Source organism: Bipolaris sorokiniana (genome assembly GCF_000338995.1).
Source record: "Bipolaris sorokiniana ND90Pr unplaced genomic scaffold COCSAscaffold_6, whole genome shotgun sequence".
In the NCBI taxonomy this organism is placed as follows: domain Eukaryota; kingdom Fungi; phylum Ascomycota; class Dothideomycetes; order Pleosporales; family Pleosporaceae; genus Bipolaris; species Bipolaris sorokiniana.
Window position 1 is genome coordinate 1,019,062 of NW_006911900.1, and position 20,861 is coordinate 1,039,922.

General features: G+C 50.7%; 8 protein-coding genes across 8 annotated transcripts; 4 read left to right on the forward strand and 4 right to left on the reverse strand.

Moving 5' to 3' along the window:
- Positions 1 to 148: 148 nt before the first annotated feature.
- COCSADRAFT_141365 (uncharacterized protein) lies at positions 149 to 2,688 on the reverse strand. The gene is made up of 5 exons (XM_007701310.1): positions 2,166 to 2,688; positions 2,061 to 2,115; positions 1,914 to 2,002; positions 1,634 to 1,861; positions 149 to 1,581 (listed from the first exon to the last, which is right to left on the reverse strand). The coding sequence occupies exons 1-5, from the start codon at positions 2,277 to 2,279 to the stop codon at positions 373 to 375; spliced, it is 1,695 nt and encodes a 564-aa protein (XP_007699500.1). The 5' UTR covers positions 2,280 to 2,688; the 3' UTR covers positions 149 to 372.
- Positions 2,689 to 3,872: 1,184 nt separating this feature from the next.
- COCSADRAFT_356243 (uncharacterized protein) lies at positions 3,873 to 5,026 on the forward strand (the record flags this gene model as incomplete). The annotated part of the gene is made up of 5 exons (XM_007701311.1): positions 3,873 to 3,896; positions 3,964 to 4,012; positions 4,271 to 4,357; positions 4,576 to 4,781; positions 4,831 to 5,026. The coding sequence occupies 5 exons, from the start codon at positions 3,873 to 3,875 to the stop codon at positions 4,966 to 4,968; spliced, it is 504 nt and encodes a 167-aa protein (XP_007699501.1). The 3' UTR covers positions 4,969 to 5,026.
- Positions 5,027 to 6,542: 1,516 nt separating this feature from the next.
- COCSADRAFT_36318 (uncharacterized protein) lies at positions 6,543 to 7,759 on the reverse strand. Its single transcript, XM_007700953.1, has 2 exons — positions 7,229 to 7,759; positions 6,543 to 7,174 (listed from the first exon to the last, which is right to left on the reverse strand). Exons 1-2 carry the CDS (start codon positions 7,486 to 7,488, stop codon positions 6,835 to 6,837), a joined length of 600 nt encoding a protein of 199 aa, XP_007699143.1. The 5' UTR covers positions 7,489 to 7,759; the 3' UTR covers positions 6,543 to 6,834.
- Positions 7,760 to 8,780: 1,021 nt separating this feature from the next.
- Positions 8,781 to 11,131, forward strand: COCSADRAFT_316619 (uncharacterized protein). The gene is made up of 3 exons (XM_007701312.1): positions 8,781 to 9,420; positions 9,465 to 9,648; positions 9,703 to 11,131. Exons 1-3 carry the CDS (start codon positions 9,151 to 9,153, stop codon positions 10,734 to 10,736), a joined length of 1,488 nt encoding a protein of 495 aa, XP_007699502.1. The 5' UTR covers positions 8,781 to 9,150; the 3' UTR covers positions 10,737 to 11,131.
- A 1,088-nt stretch (positions 11,132 to 12,219) lies between these two features.
- COCSADRAFT_36321 (uncharacterized protein) lies at positions 12,220 to 15,698 on the reverse strand. The gene is made up of 2 exons (XM_007700954.1): positions 13,149 to 15,698; positions 12,220 to 13,079 (listed from the first exon to the last, which is right to left on the reverse strand). The coding sequence occupies exons 1-2, from the start codon at positions 15,439 to 15,441 to the stop codon at positions 12,490 to 12,492; spliced, it is 2,883 nt and encodes a 960-aa protein (XP_007699144.1). The 5' UTR covers positions 15,442 to 15,698; the 3' UTR covers positions 12,220 to 12,489.
- A 398-nt stretch (positions 15,699 to 16,096) lies between these two features.
- COCSADRAFT_316628 (uncharacterized protein) lies at positions 16,097 to 17,150 on the forward strand. Its single transcript, XM_007701313.1, has 2 exons — positions 16,097 to 16,279; positions 16,339 to 17,150. Exons 1-2 carry the CDS (start codon positions 16,190 to 16,192, stop codon positions 17,041 to 17,043), a joined length of 795 nt encoding a protein of 264 aa, XP_007699503.1. The 5' UTR covers positions 16,097 to 16,189; the 3' UTR covers positions 17,044 to 17,150.
- A 529-nt stretch (positions 17,151 to 17,679) lies between these two features.
- On the forward strand, positions 17,680 to 18,452 carry COCSADRAFT_159968 (uncharacterized protein; the record flags this gene model as incomplete). The annotated part of the gene is made up of 2 exons (XM_007701314.1): positions 17,680 to 18,182; positions 18,374 to 18,452. The coding sequence occupies 2 exons, from the start codon at positions 17,680 to 17,682 to the stop codon at positions 18,450 to 18,452; spliced, it is 582 nt and encodes a 193-aa protein (XP_007699504.1).
- A 170-nt stretch (positions 18,453 to 18,622) lies between these two features.
- Positions 18,623 to 20,718, reverse strand: COCSADRAFT_116225 (uncharacterized protein). The gene is made up of 2 exons (XM_007701315.1): positions 19,974 to 20,718; positions 18,623 to 19,904 (listed from the first exon to the last, which is right to left on the reverse strand). Exons 1-2 carry the CDS (start codon positions 20,322 to 20,324, stop codon positions 18,960 to 18,962), a joined length of 1,296 nt encoding a protein of 431 aa, XP_007699505.1. The 5' UTR covers positions 20,325 to 20,718; the 3' UTR covers positions 18,623 to 18,959.
- Between the last annotated feature and the right edge of the window lie 143 nt (positions 20,719 to 20,861).

Below are 20,861 nucleotides of genomic sequence, written 5' to 3' on the forward strand. Positions count from 1 at the left end.
TTGGACGCCCGAGATAATATATCCCTGGTGATAGTAACGACGAGGAGACAGTCTTACCGAGTTGCGAGCTGTGAGACATTACCGGACGCTAAGGAGATACGCTAACCCATTCTCGACCTGCATGCATCCGTCTTATTCTTTACCAAAAGGGGAAATAATGAGCGCTAGAATTGATTACGTCACTGCTCTACTTCAGCAAATAAGAATATGCGAGGACGACCAGCAGATAAGAGTGTTTAGAATAAAAGATTTCATAGCAATCAAAACAACAGTGACCTCGGGCATGGTCTGGTATCTCTCGCCCCTTAAACCCGCAAAGCGTCAAGTCCATCTAGTACCAACGTCCACAAATCACAACATATCCAATGTCACTTAAAAGTGCTTGGTTGGGGCATCCTCCTTGACACCTTTTCCACTGCCCCCATGCATGACTTCCTCATCATACCGCTCCCCATCATCGCTATGATACGCAACACTGATATCCGTAATGTCATCTCCGACCTCTAGCCAGACATCGCTCGTAGCAGGGATGGGGCTGATCTTGCAAAGTGCCCAGTATGTGATGCTGGCAACCAAGAATCCAGTAAAGAAGTTGAGATCGTAGATGCGTTGGGCTCCAATCGGAACCTTGCGACCAATGGCACCGGCGAAACCAACAACGTTGATGGCGACACCTGCAATGTAAGCGGCGTAACCGCGCCAGTGGAAACCGAGGGTGTAGTAGTATGGACCGGTTTTCTTTCCCGAGTAAAGGTCCTTAATTTGGAAGAAGCCCTTACGCACAACGTAGTAGTCGCAGATCATGACACCTGCAATTGAGGAGAGAAAGACGGAGTATGCGGAGAGATAGGTGGTGAAGCTGTTGGTGTCGGAAAGGAGGTTCCATGGGCACATGACGAGACCGACAAGCGCACAAATATAACCACCACGTCTGATACTGATCCAGCGTGGCGCAAGAGCTGTCATGTCAGTACCGGCGGAGATTGAATTTGCCGCAATATTGGTACCAAGTTGTGCCAGGGTGAAGGCAGCAGCAATGACAAAGACACCGAAACGCTGCGCTGACCCTCCCTCGTTGAGAAACTGCTCGAGCAGGTCCAGTGGGTTCCAGATGGCTTTTCCGAAGATGACGGTCGAAGAAGATGATACAATGATGCCGATAAATGAAGTGACAGCAAATCCAATAGGGATAGTAAGCAGCTGCGGTAGAAAGGCGTCTGAAGGTTTCCTCGCAAAACGTGAAAAATCGGGGTCGTTTACAATCAAGGTGGCGAAGTTGGCAATCGCGCTCATGATGCCTTTGACCATGAGCCAGCCCAGCTCAGATCCTTTGGCTTCACTGGGTTGCTTAACAATAGGACCCAATCCCTTTGCTCGTACAACCGCCCAGATGAAAAAGGCAATTCCTGCGGTAGGTGCGAAAAATGCCTTGACGGTAAACAAATGGCGAATCTTGTGAACTGGAGGATAGATGAACGGGAGAGATCCGGCCCAGAAAAGGAAGAAAGAGACGAAGGCGACAGTGTTGGTACCAGAATTGGGGATACCATTGGCAATACCTCCTTCTCCAGGAGAGTCAGCCTAGAGAAAAAGTTAGTCAGAGGTCAAAAAAGCACTCGCAAGTTGACTTTACATTTCGCCAGTTGTTCCAGATAGCTCGGATCATTAGGCGTACACATGTGCCGCCAATCCATCCTTGCACACCATACCAGATACTGGCCATAGCTGCGCGATTGAATACGGGCCATAGCGCGCCCCAAATACCGAAAGACGCGCGATTAACAACGGGAAACGAAATGTGATATGTCGCGCCGATACGACCCGTCATGCAGACGAAGCAAGCCGCGATTGAGTATCCGAGCTATTATTTGAATCAGCGTGTGCTATTACGGAAAAATCGCAAAATCCCCTACCCAGACGCAAATCCATGATTGCCACCAGGAAAGACCATCGACAATGTTGGCGGAAGAAATCATCCATGTGTTGATGTTGAAGGAGTCGGCTGTGGGGGAATTAGCCCATGTCAATTGCCTTTATCGCATGAGGCAAGATTGACGTACCAACCCAAAAACCGACAAAATTCCATGCGCCCCATTGTCGGCGCTCAGGTTCAACCTGGGCATGTTAGAAAACAAAACATTTTCAAAGCGACGGTCAGAACATACAGGCTTCAAATCGTGATTGTACAACATGAGCTGAGCTGTGGTGAGACCAGGCTCACTCTCGACGGCAAGCTTGTTGGCCCAATGGGCGACCTTTGACTTCTTGACCTTTTCCATGATGCGATTTGCGAAAAACGGTTCGTCGCTGGAATGGAAAACTGTCGCGGCCACTACAGGCCTTAAGAAGCTTTCGCTCCGGCTGCTCGACGCCGTAGCTTGGTATGGATCAAGATCCCCGCTTGTGTGACGTGAGGGTTTATCAGAAGCGAGTGAAGGTGCGCCTTCGCTTGAAGAGGGTTGGGGTAAAAGTGGCTGCTGTTCGGGATCCACGGTGGCTGATTTCCGCGGAACGGGTACGACTATGGAAAAGGGAAAGAAAGTTGTCTAATGTTTGCTCTAGGATGCTCTCTACAAAGACGAGCCTCGATCTTGCCTGCAGGTAGATCTTAAAACCGGGGCGTGGCCCATCTTAAATGCTGGGGAGGATCACAAGGCAACACATGAAGCATCTAAGATCGTCTCTGCGATTAGCTACCATTGCTGTTCTCGTTGGTGTGGGAGAGACCGTTGTCGGCAGTCTTATCTTAGACTCAAGATAGCCCACGTTATGTGCTCCACCTAACTCTGATGCTCGAGTAGCGTCACGGGCCCACTCGATACCCGCGCATAAAAGGCCCTGGTGATGCACACCAGCTGAATTCATGCCCTCCAAGAGGGTAGGATTTTCAGGAATTGGCGGCGTGGCCATGTGCAGCATCGTATGATGGGTGGTGATGTGCCGCGTATGACGCAGCGCCCCCATTGCCGGTAACCGTATCGCGTGCACTTAAAGAAGTATGCGGTGCCGCGCTTGCACTGATATCTCCGCGATAGGAGCATGACTGCAGAAACTTTGGGGACAGTTGACTCGATGAAAACATGTCACCAGGCTCACGGCCAGTTGTCGGAGATGCAATGCAGCACTATCTCAGGCACCATGGTCTGTTGAGGTTGCATGTCAGGGCTCGCTAGATAGTGGGTTGCGGTAAGGAAGATAAAGATAATATGGGGTACCGAGGCGCCAACCGGGCCAGTCAGCGGCCAGCATATCCAGTTTACTCGATGACATCGAGTAAAATCCGCCTGGCTTGTCCATCAGCGCGGCCATTCGTCCAATCTGCGCCGACAAACTAGTGATGCCCGTCTTGGGTTAGTAGCATGATCACATGATGAACTCCAAGACACTGACACTAACTACTCTTCGACCACGACACGACTAGTTTATTAAGCAACTGTGGCAAGGCTAGAGGATAGTGCAGACTGCACTGCTCTCTCATCTCCTACTTTGTGACTGTTTCTCCTTTTGTCCGGCTTCTATCATTCTACTAGTTGCTTTGGCAGTTCCACGAAGGTCACGTGATATACCCTCATCCCTTGGCTGGAGCAGCCAAAGCGGTGGGCAATCGAAATCAGTATAAAAACCAGTTGATTTTCGATTTTTGGAGCTATCACAGTAGGAAATTCCAAGTTTTAGTGTCGAAGAAGCTTTCTCGGAGTATTCTCCTTGGTTGACTACTACACCTTTTTGAGAAAATAAATTTCTGTATCTAGCCACTTCAAATATAGCTCGTATCAGTCAATACTCAAACTAAAATCAGGTATCCGGAGCAACCGTGCCAGTCCAGTTAGGCAGATGAGTTGTGGCAGTAAGTGCAACCAGCATTTACAGCAATGGGTCGACAGAACAGTATACAGGTAAAGCGACCTCTCTTTAGCACCGCTTTTGAACAGTACTAGCAGTTATAATACTACGAAAACATAGGATACTACCAATATATGTATCTGTTTGCGTTTGCCCAAATATCAACAAGGTTACTATAATACTAAGAAAAAACACTGCATTTGCATTCTTATACCGCTCTTCTTGAATCTACAATCAATTAGTTGGAGTTTTCACTTTACATAACAAATCTCATGTCCCGACTCTTGTCTGTCCTTCTATCTAAGATAAGTGTTACGTATGTGTCAGCATTTAACACGATTACGATCGACATCAGCAATAGCTTTTTACGCACAGACCTAAGGTGAGGGATTCATCTGTATTAGTGACTTACTGACATCTAATTTAGTAACCGATAGCTTTTTATTGCACGCGCAAGTGCGAATAGAGGGAAAGCAAAGTGCAGTTGTATCCATAAGGTTACAAGACAAGAGTTGTATGTAACTAAATATCCATAAAACTCTCCAAGTCGAAACTAGCGCGCTCGCATATATATATCCAGCTAGTTCGGAGAGATTGTTACTTTTACGAGATTTACACTTTCCGAGACCCCAGCAAGCTTGCATGATTCTAACCGTTTTGTTTTGGTAGATTCGTATACGAGTGGAGAGGAAATTCATTTTATACATAGCAGAGAGACATAAATATCTATAGACCAAGTATCATTTTCTTCTCATATTCATTCAACAACAGATAATTTGATTACTAGTACTACCTCTAACGCCATGAAATTCACATCTCTCGTCGGAATCTTTGCTATGCTTGTACCTACAAGCAGCGCTTCAGCCTTTGTTACTGGTGACTACTGTTGCACCCAGGGCGTCAACACAGATCCCAGTACTGGAAGAGCGGCGTACTGTGTTAGTAACTCATGACCGAATATCATTCCTATCAACTAAATGTCTACAGTGCCAGAGTGATTTCAGCCCAAACATTGGCTCTGGCTGCGACCATAACCACAATTACCCGATTGGCCGCCAAAAGGTTGCCTTGTCAAGTGCCAAGTGCGGCCCTGATGGAATTGGATACGTGGGTGAACAGCATTGAAGATTGGAGATTGGAGGATTGGGGTGTTTACGACGCGGTTTAGGGATGCCCTGCGGATAGCAGGACATACCTGGAAGGATCAGACAGCCGAATACAAACTGCCCAGGATGTGGCTGCTCAATGATGAGCAAGCCGCGTCCATCAAGTATATAGCAGTAGATAATATATCTTTATAGTCTATTGTGTTCAGTTCAGCTTCGTTTTACACCCAAGCCATACATCTGTCAGAAGCCTAGCTGTCACGTCACACGTTAATCACATTCATTTATACTAGTAACTATAGAGATGCAAAGTTTCCCAACTTTCTGCAAAACGAAATGAAGCAACCATATAAACCTAACTAGCCGGCGTCGTCTATTCAAGACACAGCCAAGATATCCAGTTTACACTCCAACACCCACCTTGTCAAACCGGCGGAATCATCCCGCTAATCTGACCGAGCCTCGCTATTAACACGCAAAAGTATGTACTGAGGTAGTAAGTGGCGTGAGAAATACCCCCTAGACGCCTCGGCTCATGTCTACCGGGCGTCGGACATATGCGTCGCGCAACAGGCAAAATGACACGTGACACTCACCTGAACATAGTAAACCACCAGAAACAGGAAAAAAAGCGAGACGTCGCAATGCCTCCCCTCATCAGGATACTCCCCTTCCCGTAATCACAACGCACACACACACACACCATCCGTTACTCCGCCCGCCCACGCAAGTACACACGTTTACAAGTCTGCCGCCAGTTTTCCCAACAAAAAGCGCCTAAAACTCACCCGTTTCCCTTCAAACCCAAGGTAATCCCCCCGCGGAACCCGGCCGCAATCCTCGAAACACGCCATCGCACGTAAAAAAAAAAAAGGGCGTAACTGACGTACCTGTACGGGGGTTGGGTTCAAAACAACGGGTACCTGCAGATAAACGATCTAGTACGGAGTTTTCTCCCTTAGCCCCCCCTTACGTCAAGTGGGTAGGGTGGGTAGGTGCCAAGGATGAAAGTAGAGAGAGGGGGGATATGCAACGCGCATCGATCGAGTGACGGATTTGGGACCGATTGGTTCGATCCTTTTACTTGATAGAAAAAAGGGAAAAGGTTAAGGTAAATGGCTGTAAAAGGCCGTAAATATGTATGCAAAAGACTTGACTTTGATGGGTGGGTTTTTTTTTGCGTGTGTGCAATAATAACCCGGTCTTGTTTCGGTCACTGCATGTTTCAACGTCCGCGCCCCCGCCAGCACTGCTCGGAAAGAATTGCACCTCCGAAATTCGTATTGTATTTAGGCGCTGGCTGCCTACGCACGTCACCCGTTTCTCTCTGTTTCTCTCGTTGGCTCCTCTTTGGACCAAGACTCGGGGTAGGGGACCAAGAAACTCACTTCGTGTTATATGCCGAATGGAGAAATTTTGTTTCCGTTGACATGACAAAGGTGGTCGAGCGTTTGTTTCGGGTTGATTGATGGACGTGAACGGCCAAAAAGGACAACCCCTGGGTTTTTGTTTGAGACCGGAGAATTAAAAAAAAACGTTCCCATAACACGTGTATACTTTAGGCCACGATGATTGCTGGCTGGGATTCGAAAGGGTATGTGTGTTGTAAAATTTGAACTTTATGCAATTTCATTGTTTTAATTCATTTCGTTTGTGTGAATAAGAGTATACGTGGAAAAGGGCTTAAAAGGTGAATGCATGAAAAGCTTATACACAAAAACAATGCTATGACCCCCCTTACAGGGTAATCAACATGTAATCCAGAACGCGTTTCCCCCCTTTCGTCAAAGACAAGTCCACCTATTCATAGAAACGTGCGTGTGTTACATAGAAAAATCATTACGCATCAGGTCAAGGACGCGGCCCTCGGTCTAGTACTACCCTTCTAGTGATAGCCGTTGCTGTTCTTTCCTTTCTTGTGCTTGTCTTCGAGTTTGCTGCCAAGGATGGAGCCTGCTATGGCACCGAGAATGCCGTGGCCGCCTATTTTGTTACCTCCAAAGTAGCCGGCTGCACCGCCACCGAGAGCGCCCATCAGTCCACGATCGCCCTCGGCCTGTGCATTGGGATCTGTTGGGCCGTGTTGGCCTGGCTGGGGCTGGCCATATGGGTTCTGGCCTTGGGGGTACTGGTCTTGGGGATAGGCGCCTTGCTGGGGAAATTGGTGCGATGGCTGCTGACCAGGATATTGGCTTGATGGGGGGTATTGCTGTTGTTGGCCATAACTGAAAATGGCGTGAGCATCATGACAGACTTTGATTGGGAGTGTGTTCTCTTACCCCTGCTGCTGGTCATAGGGCGCTTGCTGACCGTGCTGGAAACCGCCGTGTGCAGGTGCGCCATACTGCTGGTTGTAACCTTGCTGCTGTTGGTAGCCCTGCTGTTGGGGGTCGTGATGGCCCTGGTGCTGCTGCGGTGGGTAGCCAGGCTGCTGATATCCGCCCTGGTCCCAGCCTTGCTGAGGTGGATACTGCTGTTGGCCATGGGGCGGGTATTGCTGCTGGTAGCCCTGGTTGTATTGGTCGTAAGGGCCGGACATTTTGAGCGTATCAAGTGGATAGGATGTGTGTGGTCAAAAGAAATGAAGAGGGTGCGCGTATAGGCTGGTGAGGGGTTGATGAGGGGTATGTTTCCAACGTCGGCTGGGCTGAATGTGGGTGCAGGAGTGAAGGCAGAATCGGACCAACCGGGGTCGCGTCACAATGTTATATAGCACTAGAACTTGTTGCTTGCTCAGCTCCTCCTGCCGGCGGATGACCGAGCAGATGCTGCAATGCAGCCTTGGAGGGGGCGTAGCAGCGCCAGCGGACATTTCGGAATGCGCTCAGCCTCAGCGAGTTGGGCACAGCCAAACCACGCGTCACGGCCGCATCATCTGCCACTCCACTGCCACATCCGCCACATGACCCGCCACATGACCCGCCACAGTTCGCCGGGCACTAGTGTAGTCATCGATGTCTGCTCTGCTATACACATACGCGCACTTTTTTGTTTTATTATTACTCCATCCATGCTTGGGCCCCAGAGCACAGTCGATCTCCCCGCGGCATCCAAGGCGCCCGTGCCTCAGCAAGGAAACAGTTGATCCGCCCCTGCGCGCCTTGGCTCGAAACATTGGGTGCCTCTGGCTGCGAAAGAGCCGATGGCGTATGCCGGATCCCAGCGGCGGCCAGACCCTAAACGCTGTCGTATTGCCCGTACGCACGCAAGATTCGGGTGGAGCAAGCGACGGACTAAGCCAAGGCAAGGCAAGGCAAGGCGAGGCGCAGCGGTTCCCTTCTGCCCTCGTACGACGCACATGTATGGCTTGTCTCCCTTACTGCACGGCACAGCCCTCATCCGCACTGCGCCTTACTTAGCTAAGCGGCTGCTGCTGCTGCATCCTCCTGCATTCTGCACACCACACAAGATGCAAACAATCCACTGCTACCTATATGCGGGGAACTATGAAAAGGCTTGACTTCCATCTGCGATTCACCAAGCTGCCCTCGATATCCAATAGTTGCAGGCCGACCGATAGTCTCACCACGGACCCCTGTGGCGTTTGATCTGCCCCCGAGACGGGCGCTGAAACCCGACCATGGCGCTCTGAGACAACTCTAAGACGATATCTAAAGCTTCCCGAGCCAATTTACTGCTCATTACTGTTAACCTAACCGCACTCGGCCGTCCTTGGCACACCGTGGCTACCTGATTCCGCCTTTTGGAGCCTTTTCGGCTGCCAACTGCTACTAAATTCGCCCTTCCTATCCTCCTCCCGGCCCCACTCTTTTACCTCTCTCCAAACTGACATGGGACCAGGAGCGACTCAGCACTAGCCTCCTTCATGCACTCTCTCAAATGCGACCCCTCGCGCCTTTTGCATGAACGTGTCTCGTCTTGAGAGTTCGCCCAGACTTTCCTTGCTACTCTGCTGACCTACGCTCCTTTCCTTTCTGACCTTTGTTCCGCTGGCGGGCTTGTTGTTAATTACCTACCTACTCATATTCCTTCCTTCACTCAAACACCATCCTTACCAAAATTTAAACCCCGACTACGCTGGTCGCAGTCCTCCAGGCCTTAGGACTTGAGCCCATCTTCGATCGCGAAGGCTTTTCATATCGCTGGTCGATTGCGCGGATTATGTCTGGTGGAGGAATCGAGCGGCAGGAAGACTGAGAGGGGCTCTCCCTATCCAAAAGGCTATCACATTTCGGACACAATGCCTGCTACGCGGCTCCTTGGAGTTTACAACAGAGTTGGTTATGTGGTTGTCGACAAGGATGGAGTCAAGCACAAGAGAAAGCTGCAATCGGAAGAGCCAATGGCCACTATAAACCGCATACTTAGACGATCTCGTTCGCGCCGACAGCAACCACAACCACCAAACCCAAATGACACGGATTCCGACAGCGAGGACGATGAATACGAGTACTCGGCGCCGACGTCAACGTCAACTCCTTCGATCGGATCGTCGTCAGGATCTGCAGCTGTAAGACGAGCACTGCCATTGGAAATCTTATCTAACTTTGGCAGCTCGTAAACCCATCGACCACCACCACACAGTCTATCCCACAGTCTACTCCAGCTGCTCTCGCTGCTAGCGAGCCGTCCGAGTCAATGGCAATGTCACCATCGCCTCTCGCTGAGCAGGGATCCGGCGATACTAGCCCCATCTCGCAAACAACTGAGCACTTGCTCATTGCGGCTGGTTCCATTGGTACGCAGAGATTGCACATCCTGTTTGTTTAGGGTCGCGCTAACAGAAACAAAGGTGCAACAATCATCATTGTCATGGTAGTGCTTGCAATTTACACTATGCGAAAACGTGGTCTCTCCATGAGGGATGTTGTCCAGCAGGGCAAACAGCAATTCCACAGTGGCCCACCGCCACAACTGTCCTCTCGATACGGACAAGACAAGAAATATGCCTTTGACGATGAACGTGGTTATGGAATGAATGATACAATCGACCCCCCTCGACCAGCTGCAATCCCAGTAAGGTCTAGCTCGACGTCATCACAGAAGCGCCTGCAACCGCTTGGACGCAGCGACAGTTTCAGTCAACCCACTACTAGAGACGGCAACCAAAGCTTCTTTGACGATGCTCTCTCGCGGGATGACAATCAAACGCCAGTCTCGCCCAGCTTTCCAATTGAAGGTAAACGGCGGAGCGCATCAACCCGTAACACCAGATCACTGGACAACGACGAGGACTTGCAATTTGCCGAGACTCCATCGCGCCCACCAAGCAACCTCCCAGCTCCTCCATCGTTCCGTCAGTTCCTCTCCAACCGCCCATCCATCTCTCAACGACCTGGGTTTGGAGGTGCAGGAGGCATGGCAAGCAGGTTCAGCTGGACAAACTCGCAGGCTCCTCAAACACCCCATGACCCGTCCCGCGATACTGTTGCACAGTCAGTTGCCCGTGAGAGTTTTATGACATCGCGCTCTTCTGTCCCTCGCTTCCGCACTGTCGACTCTTGGGTTAACCAGCAATCTAATCGCGTGGAAGAGCAACGCCTCAAGCAGCAATTCCGCATGACGCAATCTACTACCTATTCCGATGATGACATTCCTGAAATGCCAGCCCTACCATCCTCTGTTCCCAAGAACGCAAATGGTATCACCAGGCAGCCCAGCACCAAGAGTGGACTTGTAGGAAGGGATATCAAGCATCAGAGACACGACACGCAGACGACGGCACCAATCTTCAAAGCGCACCCGGGAACTGAAGTACGATTCAGCACACGAAGCGCAGTGCCTTCAGAGATTCTAGATAGGGGCCGCCAGAACGCCGCACTGTAAAGCCCGACAAGATGTTTTTTTACAGACCACCTAACTACCTGTTACTTTGACATAAACACCCACTATTTTTTGCATTCATCCTTGGATTAGCGTCACTTCTGTTGCATCTTCATTGCGCGGTTATGGGAACTGGCGAAAACAGCATTGGGCTTGGGAACGACTGGAATCAAGCGGATTGAATAATACCCACACAACACTCACGCAGATACACACACATACTGATTCTGGAGCTTTTCGTTTGCATTTTCGAGCTCACTCTATTTCTCCCACAAAGGACATGCGAAGTTATACCCTAGCTCGACCTTTTGTGTAGCTAAAGCTTTTTCATTATAGTTTTTTTGGTCTCTTTCTACTTTGTCTTTTTGTACATTGCAAACTTATATTCAACATCCATTATCATTTGTGTGTGTGCCTATCTCTAAAAGATTGTGATATGGTGAACATGCCCCCTCAGCCTCTCGAATTGACGCGCGCATACCCTTTTTTCTTTTCACCCTGATGACATCGTAATCGATCGCAGTCTTTTCTTCTTCTCACAACGCGTGAGACAACGTGACACCAACTTCTCCGTCCTTCTTCCAGGAACTTGTCAATCTAATGATGCGCAATCCCTCCATCACTTCCAACGCTCTCCTTACCTTTGGCGCAACTAAGACCCAACTGTATGGAAACCCACCAGGTACAACACAAATTCCATCCTGAAGCCACACACCGCTGACACAACCTACATCTCAGCGCCAGTGTCACTCAATGTCAGTGTCACCCATCTAACACATCTACACGTCCACACATGTCGCACGACACAGATACCCCCAAGAGAAAAACAAGAAAAAAACAAAAGACCACTCCATGTTTCGCACCCGCAAATCTATTCCCATATCGCACTCGATGTTTTGTCAAAACCTCATGCACAAAGCGCCACACACACACACACACACACACACACACACCCTTCCCTACCTCTCGTCAATGACGACACTACCCTCAGCCAAGCCTTAAAATCCAAAAAGTGAATTTCAGAAAAGACATTAATTCCAAAAAATAATAATAACTAGGGCCTTAATTCCATAAACTTTACTCGTTTTTTTGGAATCACAAGTGTCGCAGTGTCGTTTCAATCGGAGTAGTGTAGTTCCGATGGCTGTTGGAGAAAGAGGAGGAGGTTGGGGGGGTTTAGTTAGCCGAGGGGGCGGCGGCAGGAACGTGGCCTCGGTTTCTTGGGGTTTGAGGGTCTTTTAGGGGGGAGCCTTGTTTGGGGAGGGGATGAGTGATTGGTTTGGAGGCGGAAGGAAGGAACGGCGGACGCTTGGACTGGGGTTTTCTCTAGTTCCGATGGTAGTAGGATCGGAGGGGGGAGGGGTGGGCCCTTGCTTGGCTCGGGGTAGATAGTAGTTTTTGATTTTTCTTGGTGGGAGTGTGAAGGATGCAACTCGAGGTGTGTGCATGTTTGGTGATAATTGTTAAGTAAGGTAATTTCATAAGGTTTGGATACGGAAAAAGGGGGAAACTACGATTTCTGCGCCCTTTGAACTTGTTCGCATTCGCCTTTGTGATAAACTTTCGATCCGATTGCTATACCAACGAGTAATGACAAAGCTCCAAACTCTCACATCTCTCTCAAAACGCTGCAAACAATTCCCCAAAAATCAAACATTTTTCATTCCTAAAAGCATACCCAGACATTTACAAAAAAAAACATAAGAATGAAAGAAAACTCCGGGAAATGCATATCCGTCCAAGAAAAAAAAACTCTTCAACGCCCGCGCCTAGCAACATCTTCCAAAAAGCCTAACAAGAATGTCTTATCTACAGGACTCTTGCCTTCAATCGCACTTCCGGGCAAACCCTGAGTTCCAAGACCACCCAAGTTCATACCTTCTGCCTGTGACATGCCTACTGCACTATCCACAGGATGGCTAGTGGGAGGAGGAATAACGATGCTGGGAGCCGTTCCATCTCCAATACTGCTGATCCTGCTACGATTCGCCATTCCTTCTGGACTAACTGCACCAGCACTGCCGTTTGTGGGCAAAGGACTGACTGGGCTGATAACGCCTGACACTGATGTTTTTGGTGTAGGCGCAAAAGGGGAGCGGGCTGGGGGTATCGGACTTTTCGCTTGAGAATTCGGCGAAGGAGATGGCTTGCTACTAAAGAGGGAAAGTAGCACATTTTTCTGGTCTGAAGGAACAGAGTCGCGACGGTTCATTGCGGCTCCGGGTGGAGGCACAGGTGAGCGAGATGGCAGGACTGCTGGTTGAGCGGGAGGGGGTTGGGGCGAGTTTCCCTTGAGCATATCCAACAATCCCTGTGCGTGCGGTGTGGGTTTAGTCGCAGGTGCTGCTGCAGTATCAATGTCAGTATACGAATCTAGCACAACATAGCAGGTAAGTCTAAACAACTAGAACGCACCTGATCCAGACGAACTCTTTCCGTCAGGTGTCTGTCTCTGCTCCTGCCGCTGAGGACGCTTGAGGATCTGCGGTTTGAAAGCCGGTTGAGGTGAGGCTGATACCTCAGTCGGCTGCTGGGGTGACGGAGAAACCTTTGTAATACTTTGTGGAGAAGCCTGAGGAGGACGCTTGAGAATCTGCTGAGGCATGAATGGCATGTTCGTGGCCGGCGAATGTCCAGATGAACTTCCGTTTGCAGACTGCCTGTGCTTCTTCATAGTGTCAAAGTCCGGAGCATTCACTGGGCCACTCACGGTAGCCGACGTAATCTTTGCCCTGGTAGGAAGAGCGCCACGAGCACCCGACACGCCTGTGTTAGGCAGCTCGGAGGGATTTGCAGCCGGTTGAGCAGAAGCAAAAGCTGGAGTTGTAGGGAATGCCGACAGCTCTGCAGGTGCCGGCTCAGGACTTGCCAATGGAGGAGTGGGCCTGAACAGCGACAACAAAGAATCTTGGTGAAGATTCCTTGGCTTCGGTTGCTCCGGCACAAAGTTAGAGGCAATGGGCGGCGACTGAAATTGTGGTGATTGGAAGTGTGGTGGACTCGCGGAAAAGTGTTGTCCATGCGGCGAAACGAGCCCATGAGGCAAATGTTGAGGGAGAGGATGTTCTATCCTGGGAGTTGTTTGCTGGTTTCGGTGCAGTGGGGCAGCAATGGTTGTCTGAGGCGATTGCGGAGCAGGAGACTGCCTGTTGTTGGACTTGAAAGAATTCAATAAGCCTAATGCATGCGGGTTGAGATTGGGAGCAGGCAATTTGGATGCAGGTGGTATGACAGGCCTTCCATTGCCTCCCGCAAATTGAGAGTCACTCATGTCATGGGACAACTGTGGGTTTCGCTGGTCAAATGCATGCTGCATCGTCGGGGGCTGGTGTGAGTACATTGAACCTGGATGTTGGGGTGGACTCTGCATGAACTGATGATGCATATGCTGTGCATTTTGCATATTGTTGAAATGGTTTGAAGGACCTGGAGGTGTGTAGAACGGTGGCGGAGGTCCCATGTTCTGCATCTGCGGCGGCCGAGGATGGTGTTGACCATGGGGGCTTGATGGCTGCACAGGTGTAGACATGATCTGCTCGAATGGTGTCTGCGGCTGCTGGCCCACTCCGGGCTGGCTATTGCCCTGCTTGAACAATGCTAAAAGTGGGTTAGCTTGCTGCGGGTTTGGAGCTGGATTGCTAGGTGCTTCTACTGCCGAAGATGGCATGCCCACACTAAGTAACCGTTTAAGTGCTTCGGCAGGGTCCTGGCTTTGCTGCTGTGATGCATGTTGCTGTCCAGACAGTTCTGGCAGAGTATCGCTTGGACGGTGACTGCGACCTAGCTGGGCCACCATGTTGGCGAAATCATCATTTGACTGTGTATTGTTTGTAATCTGGCCAGCGGTATTTCCATAGAGCCCGGGTTGAGCATCTTCATCATCGGTACCTGCTACTTGTGCTGGTGTAATGTGTGCGCTGTTCCGCAGCCTCTGTTTCCCAAGCTTGTTTTGCTGCTTTATCCACTGTTTCAGAGGTCCAAGGAAGGGGGCAACCATGTAGAAGCTGCTCTCCTTGATCAGATCCTGTCCGTGTGCCTGTTGCGGCTGGGCTTGGTTCTTGCGTCTTAGGGTAGGCAAGTCGGTCAGTTTGTACCAGCCAATCTTTGAGATTTCCTTTCTTGTCTGTGGCTCAAAATGCGCATCCATTGGTACTCCGCGAAATACATAGAGCATCATGCTCTGCTCGCGCATCGTCACGGTGATCTTCTTCATGTTCTCGTCAGGCTCGACTAGGTCAGCCTCCCTCAGATCGAAGCCGGTCTCCTCCCAGACTTCTCGGACGGCACAATCCAAGTCCGTCTCTTCTTTGTTAATCTTTCCGCGCGGGAAGCTCCATTTGGCGCCCTTTTTCCATCCCTTGACCAGTACAGCATGTGTCATGTCCTCGTTCAGCATAATAGCCCCGCGTACCGGGACGCGTGTCTTGTAGGCGAGAAACTGCTCGTAGGCCTGTTGGTGCAGCTGCCCCGAGTAGGCGGAAAACAGCGGGCAGTGCTGGAACATGAGCTGGGAGAACTTGCGCAGGTGCATCGAGGGGAGATTGTTTGGGTCGAGCGGGCGGATAAAGTCTTCGTAGAACCATTGTGCCTCCTCGATCTGGAAGCAGATGCGCTCAACCGACTGCAATTCTTCATTGGGCAGGTTGACGATGAAACGCACGCAGAGGTCATCGAGCCAGTCAACTAGTGTCGTGTTTGTGGGAGTCATTGTGGGTGAATGTCTGGCCCGTGTCGAGCATGCCGCGGGCAGCTAGGTGTCGTGCGTGGTGGCGGGGGGACGCGGGCAGGCGTCGGACGGCGGCGAGAACAGCAGTAGATAGCGAGTGGTCTAGATGCGGGGGAGCATGTGGATGCAAGTACACAGCCGCAATGAAAGCAAAAAGCGTGGATGGGCTTTGTGGTGTTGGTGGCAGGCTGGCCTATCGGAGGGTTGACATGTGGCGGCGGGTTGGGCGTCGGCGAAGGCGATCGATGTGCTGTGAGTGTGGCGGCTGTGGCTGTGCTTTTAAAGCATTGCGCTTTGCCATGGCTAGAAGCCATGACGTTGGACTGTCTGGGATCATCACACAATCAGGGCAGCTCTGACTTCACCGCCAGCACCGTCATCCATTCATTAAGTAGACCCGTTATCTTTTTTTCTTGTCGCTCCTTCAACCTCTACACTCCGCAGAATAAGTCTTTTGCTTGCTTGTTGCGCAACCGCACTCGACAGCTATACATAGGCCAGCGACGCGCCCGTTTCACATTTCTCCGCCCAAAGACGTCGTAGCCAACCAGCCCACCCCGCGCGCTTTGATACAGCCGCGCTGCAGCACCACGTCAAAGACCTCGCCTCATCTTCAAAGACTTTCCAGGCTTTAAAGGCCCGTACAAAGGCCTCTGTTCAGAAGCCCATCAGAAACCACTTGAGCCCCTTTTTCTACTAAACGCACGCACATTCACACCCACCACCCACCATGGCGAATCTTGTAGCCAAATACGCCATGAAAAAGGCGCTCGGCAAGGAGATGGAAAAGTACCGGGGCAAGAGCGCATCGGGCCCATATGTAAGTCGACATCTCGTGTTGTATACACCTTTGTGTGGTACATACTAACGACAGCGCAGGATCCCTTCTACGAGGAAATCCCACACCCAAGGAAGCCTGGCAAGACAAAAAAGGTCAAGAAGGAAATTCCCAGCTACATTCCTCCACATGACGCAGATGTCCTTGCCAAAGCCCGCAAATCCGCTTACAGACTCGACTACGCTCTCTTTTCCTTTATGGGAATTCGCTTCGGCTGGGCTTCGGTGATTGGCCTATTCCCTGCTGCTGGCGACGCTATGGCTGCCGCCCTGGCCCTCAACCTTGTTCGCCAGATGATGAAGGTTGAATGTGGTCTGCCTGCCACGGTCGTCCTTCTCATGGTGGTCAACACCGCCATTGACTTTCTCGCCGGTCTCGTGCCATTTCTCGGTGATCTTGCCGGCGCCGCCATCAAAGCCAATGGTAAAAACGTTCGCCTCCTCGAGCAACACCTAGACAAGGTGTACAAGCCCAAGGAGTTGATCGAACGCGAAGCCAAAATGCCTCGGGAATCACGACCTCGTCCTGCTTCAGTCTATATTGATTTTGACGACGAAATTGAAGACCGTCGCAACGCCTTCAACGATGAACATGACGATGTGCGCCCACCACAGAAATCCTACCGTGGCCAGCGCATCCCAGACGAGGAAATGGGTTACCGACAGGACACTCAACGTTCCTACAGAGACGACCGACGCAGAGACGACAGACCCAGTCGCAATAACACCAGGAGCAGCAGACACTAAAAAAAAGTTCTCCTTGCGTTCCCATTTCCTATGTCAAATTTTCTCGAGTCTTCTGTTTGGTTGCTAGACTGGTGCTAGGACATTACACAATTGGCGTTTGCGGTTACCCATACCCTCTTTGAACACTATACCCGGAGATTTTGTTGAATGTACACAAAAATGTCATGTATACTCTTTGTAATCTCTCACCTGGTAACACACAGGCCCTAGTCTATGTTCTATTGGCCGTCCAAACTTCCTGCATGTCTCATGTTTGCGAGTTGGTACCTGCCAATTTTATCTATAATTCCTTGCCATTCATTTTTCTACGGGCATATGCTTGACGCTTGTTCTCGAGTACCACTTTGTTTGGCCAGTCACGTCGTGCATCCAATATGAGCATCTTCTGTCCGTTTGCTTGCCCACTGTCCGTGCGTCTTGTTCTCCAACTGTACTCACCGTGAGGTGACGCTGTCTTTACAAATATCTGACTCGTTTTCAAAATCGTATTCTGTAGTCCTCTCACTTCGATTATTCCCTAGAAGTAATCTTTGCACCAATACACTCGCTCGATTCAGTCTATTATCTGAACATTCGTATATTCTCCTAAGCACTGTCAACAATCTAGACACTCACACCCTACAGCTTCAATCTAAAATGCATCTCTCACTTCTCCTCATCTTCTTCCTGCACCTCCTCATTACCGCCCTCACGGTACCCAACTCCCCCACCGAGTCCGCCCTTGCCCTGCTCCTTGAAGGCACCGACCCCTCCACCGTCCTCTATACCCCAATCCCAACAGTCATACACGCCCTCGACGCCGCCATAACAGCAAACACCAACGCCCACGCCAACAACGCCAACGACGCCAACGAAAAAAATCTCCCCACCCAAACCATAACTCAAACCGCCCGCGTAACCCAAACCACCCGCCCCCACGACCCGGAACCCATAATCCTCTACCCCTTCCACCTCACCCTCACCTCCCTCTGCTCCTCCCCCTCCCCCGCCAATGCAACCCTCACAAACGGCAACTGGACATCCCGCATCATCAACCTGACTTCCTTGACGCGCGCTATAGTAGACCACCATATCCCCGCGTACCCGCAGACATTTAGCGTGGGGCCGTTTGATGCGCGGAGGGGTGAGTTGCGGTTTGGGTATTTGAATGAAGGGGAGGGGGGGTGGAAGTGCGAATGGGGAGATAGAGATGGGGAAGGGGAGGGGGGTTGTGGGGGGTGTAGGGCTGGAGAGTGGAGGGTGGGTGGGTGTAAGGGTGGGGAAAGGAGGGTTAGGGTGAGTGATTCCTTTCTTTGGACTTGGGGGCAGGGAACTGGCTAATGAGAAGCAGACGAAGGAAATGGAGTGTTCGTTTATTATGGGGTGGAAGCATCAGTTGGAGGCGGAGGGATGAGATGGTATACTTTTAGGGGGTAGTGTAGTATGGGATGGGATGACGTGCGAGAAAGCAGATAAAGAGGAAGGATATGGAGAAAAGATGGCCATCTAGTTGTAGAGGAAGAGTTAGGGGCTAAGGAAATTAATGATTCCTCTCTGCTCTCAAGTTTCTTCTATTCAACTAGGAAACATGCATATTATAGTGCCAATATATGACTTCCATCGAGGTAAATTAATACTTTAGTTTATTAATAGGGATTACAGAATCAAGTACCATGCCTTGATCTCTTCACCCGCCTCTTCTAAGGTACAGTTGTATAAACAAATAACTCCCATAACCCAGAGCTTGCTACTGGCCAACGAGCGTATCGTAAAAGAAAAAGGAAAACCTATGGTATATAACCGGCGGGGGTATTCATCAAATACAAAAGCCGTCAAAGTTTCCGACCGCTTAATCCGACTCTGTCCTCATTCCACGTCCAAACAACATCGTCTTCCCCCCCTCCCCCCCTATTCTTCGAAAAAACAAAGGGTATAGCTTAATCAAAAACTACACCCTTGGACCCATACTTAAATTCATCTCCACCCGACCCAACCGACCGCCTCTCCGGCTTGTGAATTCGTACACACCACAAAAAGTAGTCCTCCAGCGAAAGCAAATTAAGCAGCACCCCATTTCCGACCCAGGCAAGCCCGCACACCATAGCGCCAGCAACCGCATCAAGGATAAAATGATTCGCCGTCGCCACAATCGCAACGAGGATAATAGTCGGATACGCCACACCCAGCACTACACACAGAAACCTGCGTAGCGACGGAACACGCATGCGCAATCCCATCGTGAGCGCGACACTCCTCGAGCGCGCATGCTGCGGCGCAAGCGGAATCGTCATAACCGTAAGGCCGATAAGCAGCGAGTATCCAAAATGCAGCGAGGGCATCGCAGCATACTGGTTGCAGAATTTGTTTTGCGTCCAGACGCTGCTTTCGCCTTCGGCGCCGTGCACCGTGTCTACGAAGCCGAAGCTGCGGGCTTTTTTACCAATGTCACCGGTGACGTCTGGGTCGGAGAGGAGGCGCGGGGGCATGCAGGGCCAGAGGGTAAAGATGCAGAAGGCGAGGAGGTTGCACGTGGCCATTGTGCGGCGGCGGGCTGCATAGAGAGCTGCGCCTGCGGGACTGCCGGATGCTTCACCTATAGGCTTGTTGTGTAAAGGTAAATCAACGCGGTTGCGGGTTGTGGTGTAGTAGTAGAGGCAAACGAGGAAGAGGATGGTTCCTGGGATGTGGATGAAGGAGTAGATGCGGTTTGTCCAGTGGAGAATGAAGGGGTGCTTGAGGAACCATGCTTGGATGTCGAGTTCGAGGAAGATGTGCAGGCGCTGCTCGAGAGCGATGAGTTGCAAGGCGTGGCGGCGAGCGACGTTTACGGTGCCTTCGTCAATGAGGTAAAGGGCGCTTATGCCGCGCCCGACTTGGTAGACCTGCGTTGGTAACAGCTGTCAGCATTTTGATGTATTTTGGTTGATCTACGCAGGTGAAGTTTGACGTACCCAGTAGATCAGGGCCCAGTACCATGCTTCGACTAAGAAGGGAAACTTTTGGAGTAGTCTTGATAGGAAGTAATCTTGGAATCTACGGGTGTTTGGGCTGAGAACTTGTTTGCGCATGCCCAGTATCTTGATTTCGCGCGTCTGCCATCGTGGCTCTTCGTCGACATTGGCGAGAAGTGATGTGCTGGACAGGGGACTCGATCGACCGGACTCGGGTGAGGCGGAGCGGGGCGAGTGGTGATAGACTTTTGGTCGGTTAAGAAGACGGTATTCTGTGTTGCGGTTCACCCAAGTACCGCCGAAGAGTAGGGTAATAACCACAAGTGGTTCTATGAAGGCTCCTGCGCCCATGATGTGATACTATGCCAGGTGGGATATTCAGGCGAACAAAGCAAAGGTATGCGATCTAGAGGTTACTGTAGTTTTACAAGAAAGAAGTAGACGCCACTATTCCTCCGGGATGTTGCTTGTTGTAGGTAGAGTTGACAATGTATCGAGTAAGCGGACCAAAGACGGATGCGGGCAGATGTATGAGGCGCAAGGCGCAAGGCGTTCCGGCTTTGCTCACTTGCAAGGCAACCAGCTCAAAGGCAGGGCAAGTAAGAAAGAGCAAGAAGCAAAGAAAAACTTCTGGTATATGCAAGATTTCAGAAACGGGCAGCTAGGACGGTGCAAAAGAGGACAGTGGAGAGCACTAACAGTAAGCATGGCACATTCATGGTGTCGACGGAAGAGACGGCATGCAGGTATTAGCGAAGCAGCTGTGAGGTCATGGGTTGGCGAGGCGTGCGAATGGTCGGACGAAGTTGCTCTGCGGGCTGCCTTTCTGTAGTGCCGGGCGTTGCGTGAATAGCCGACCTTCCGAGAAGGAGTTTACTGATTTGCTAA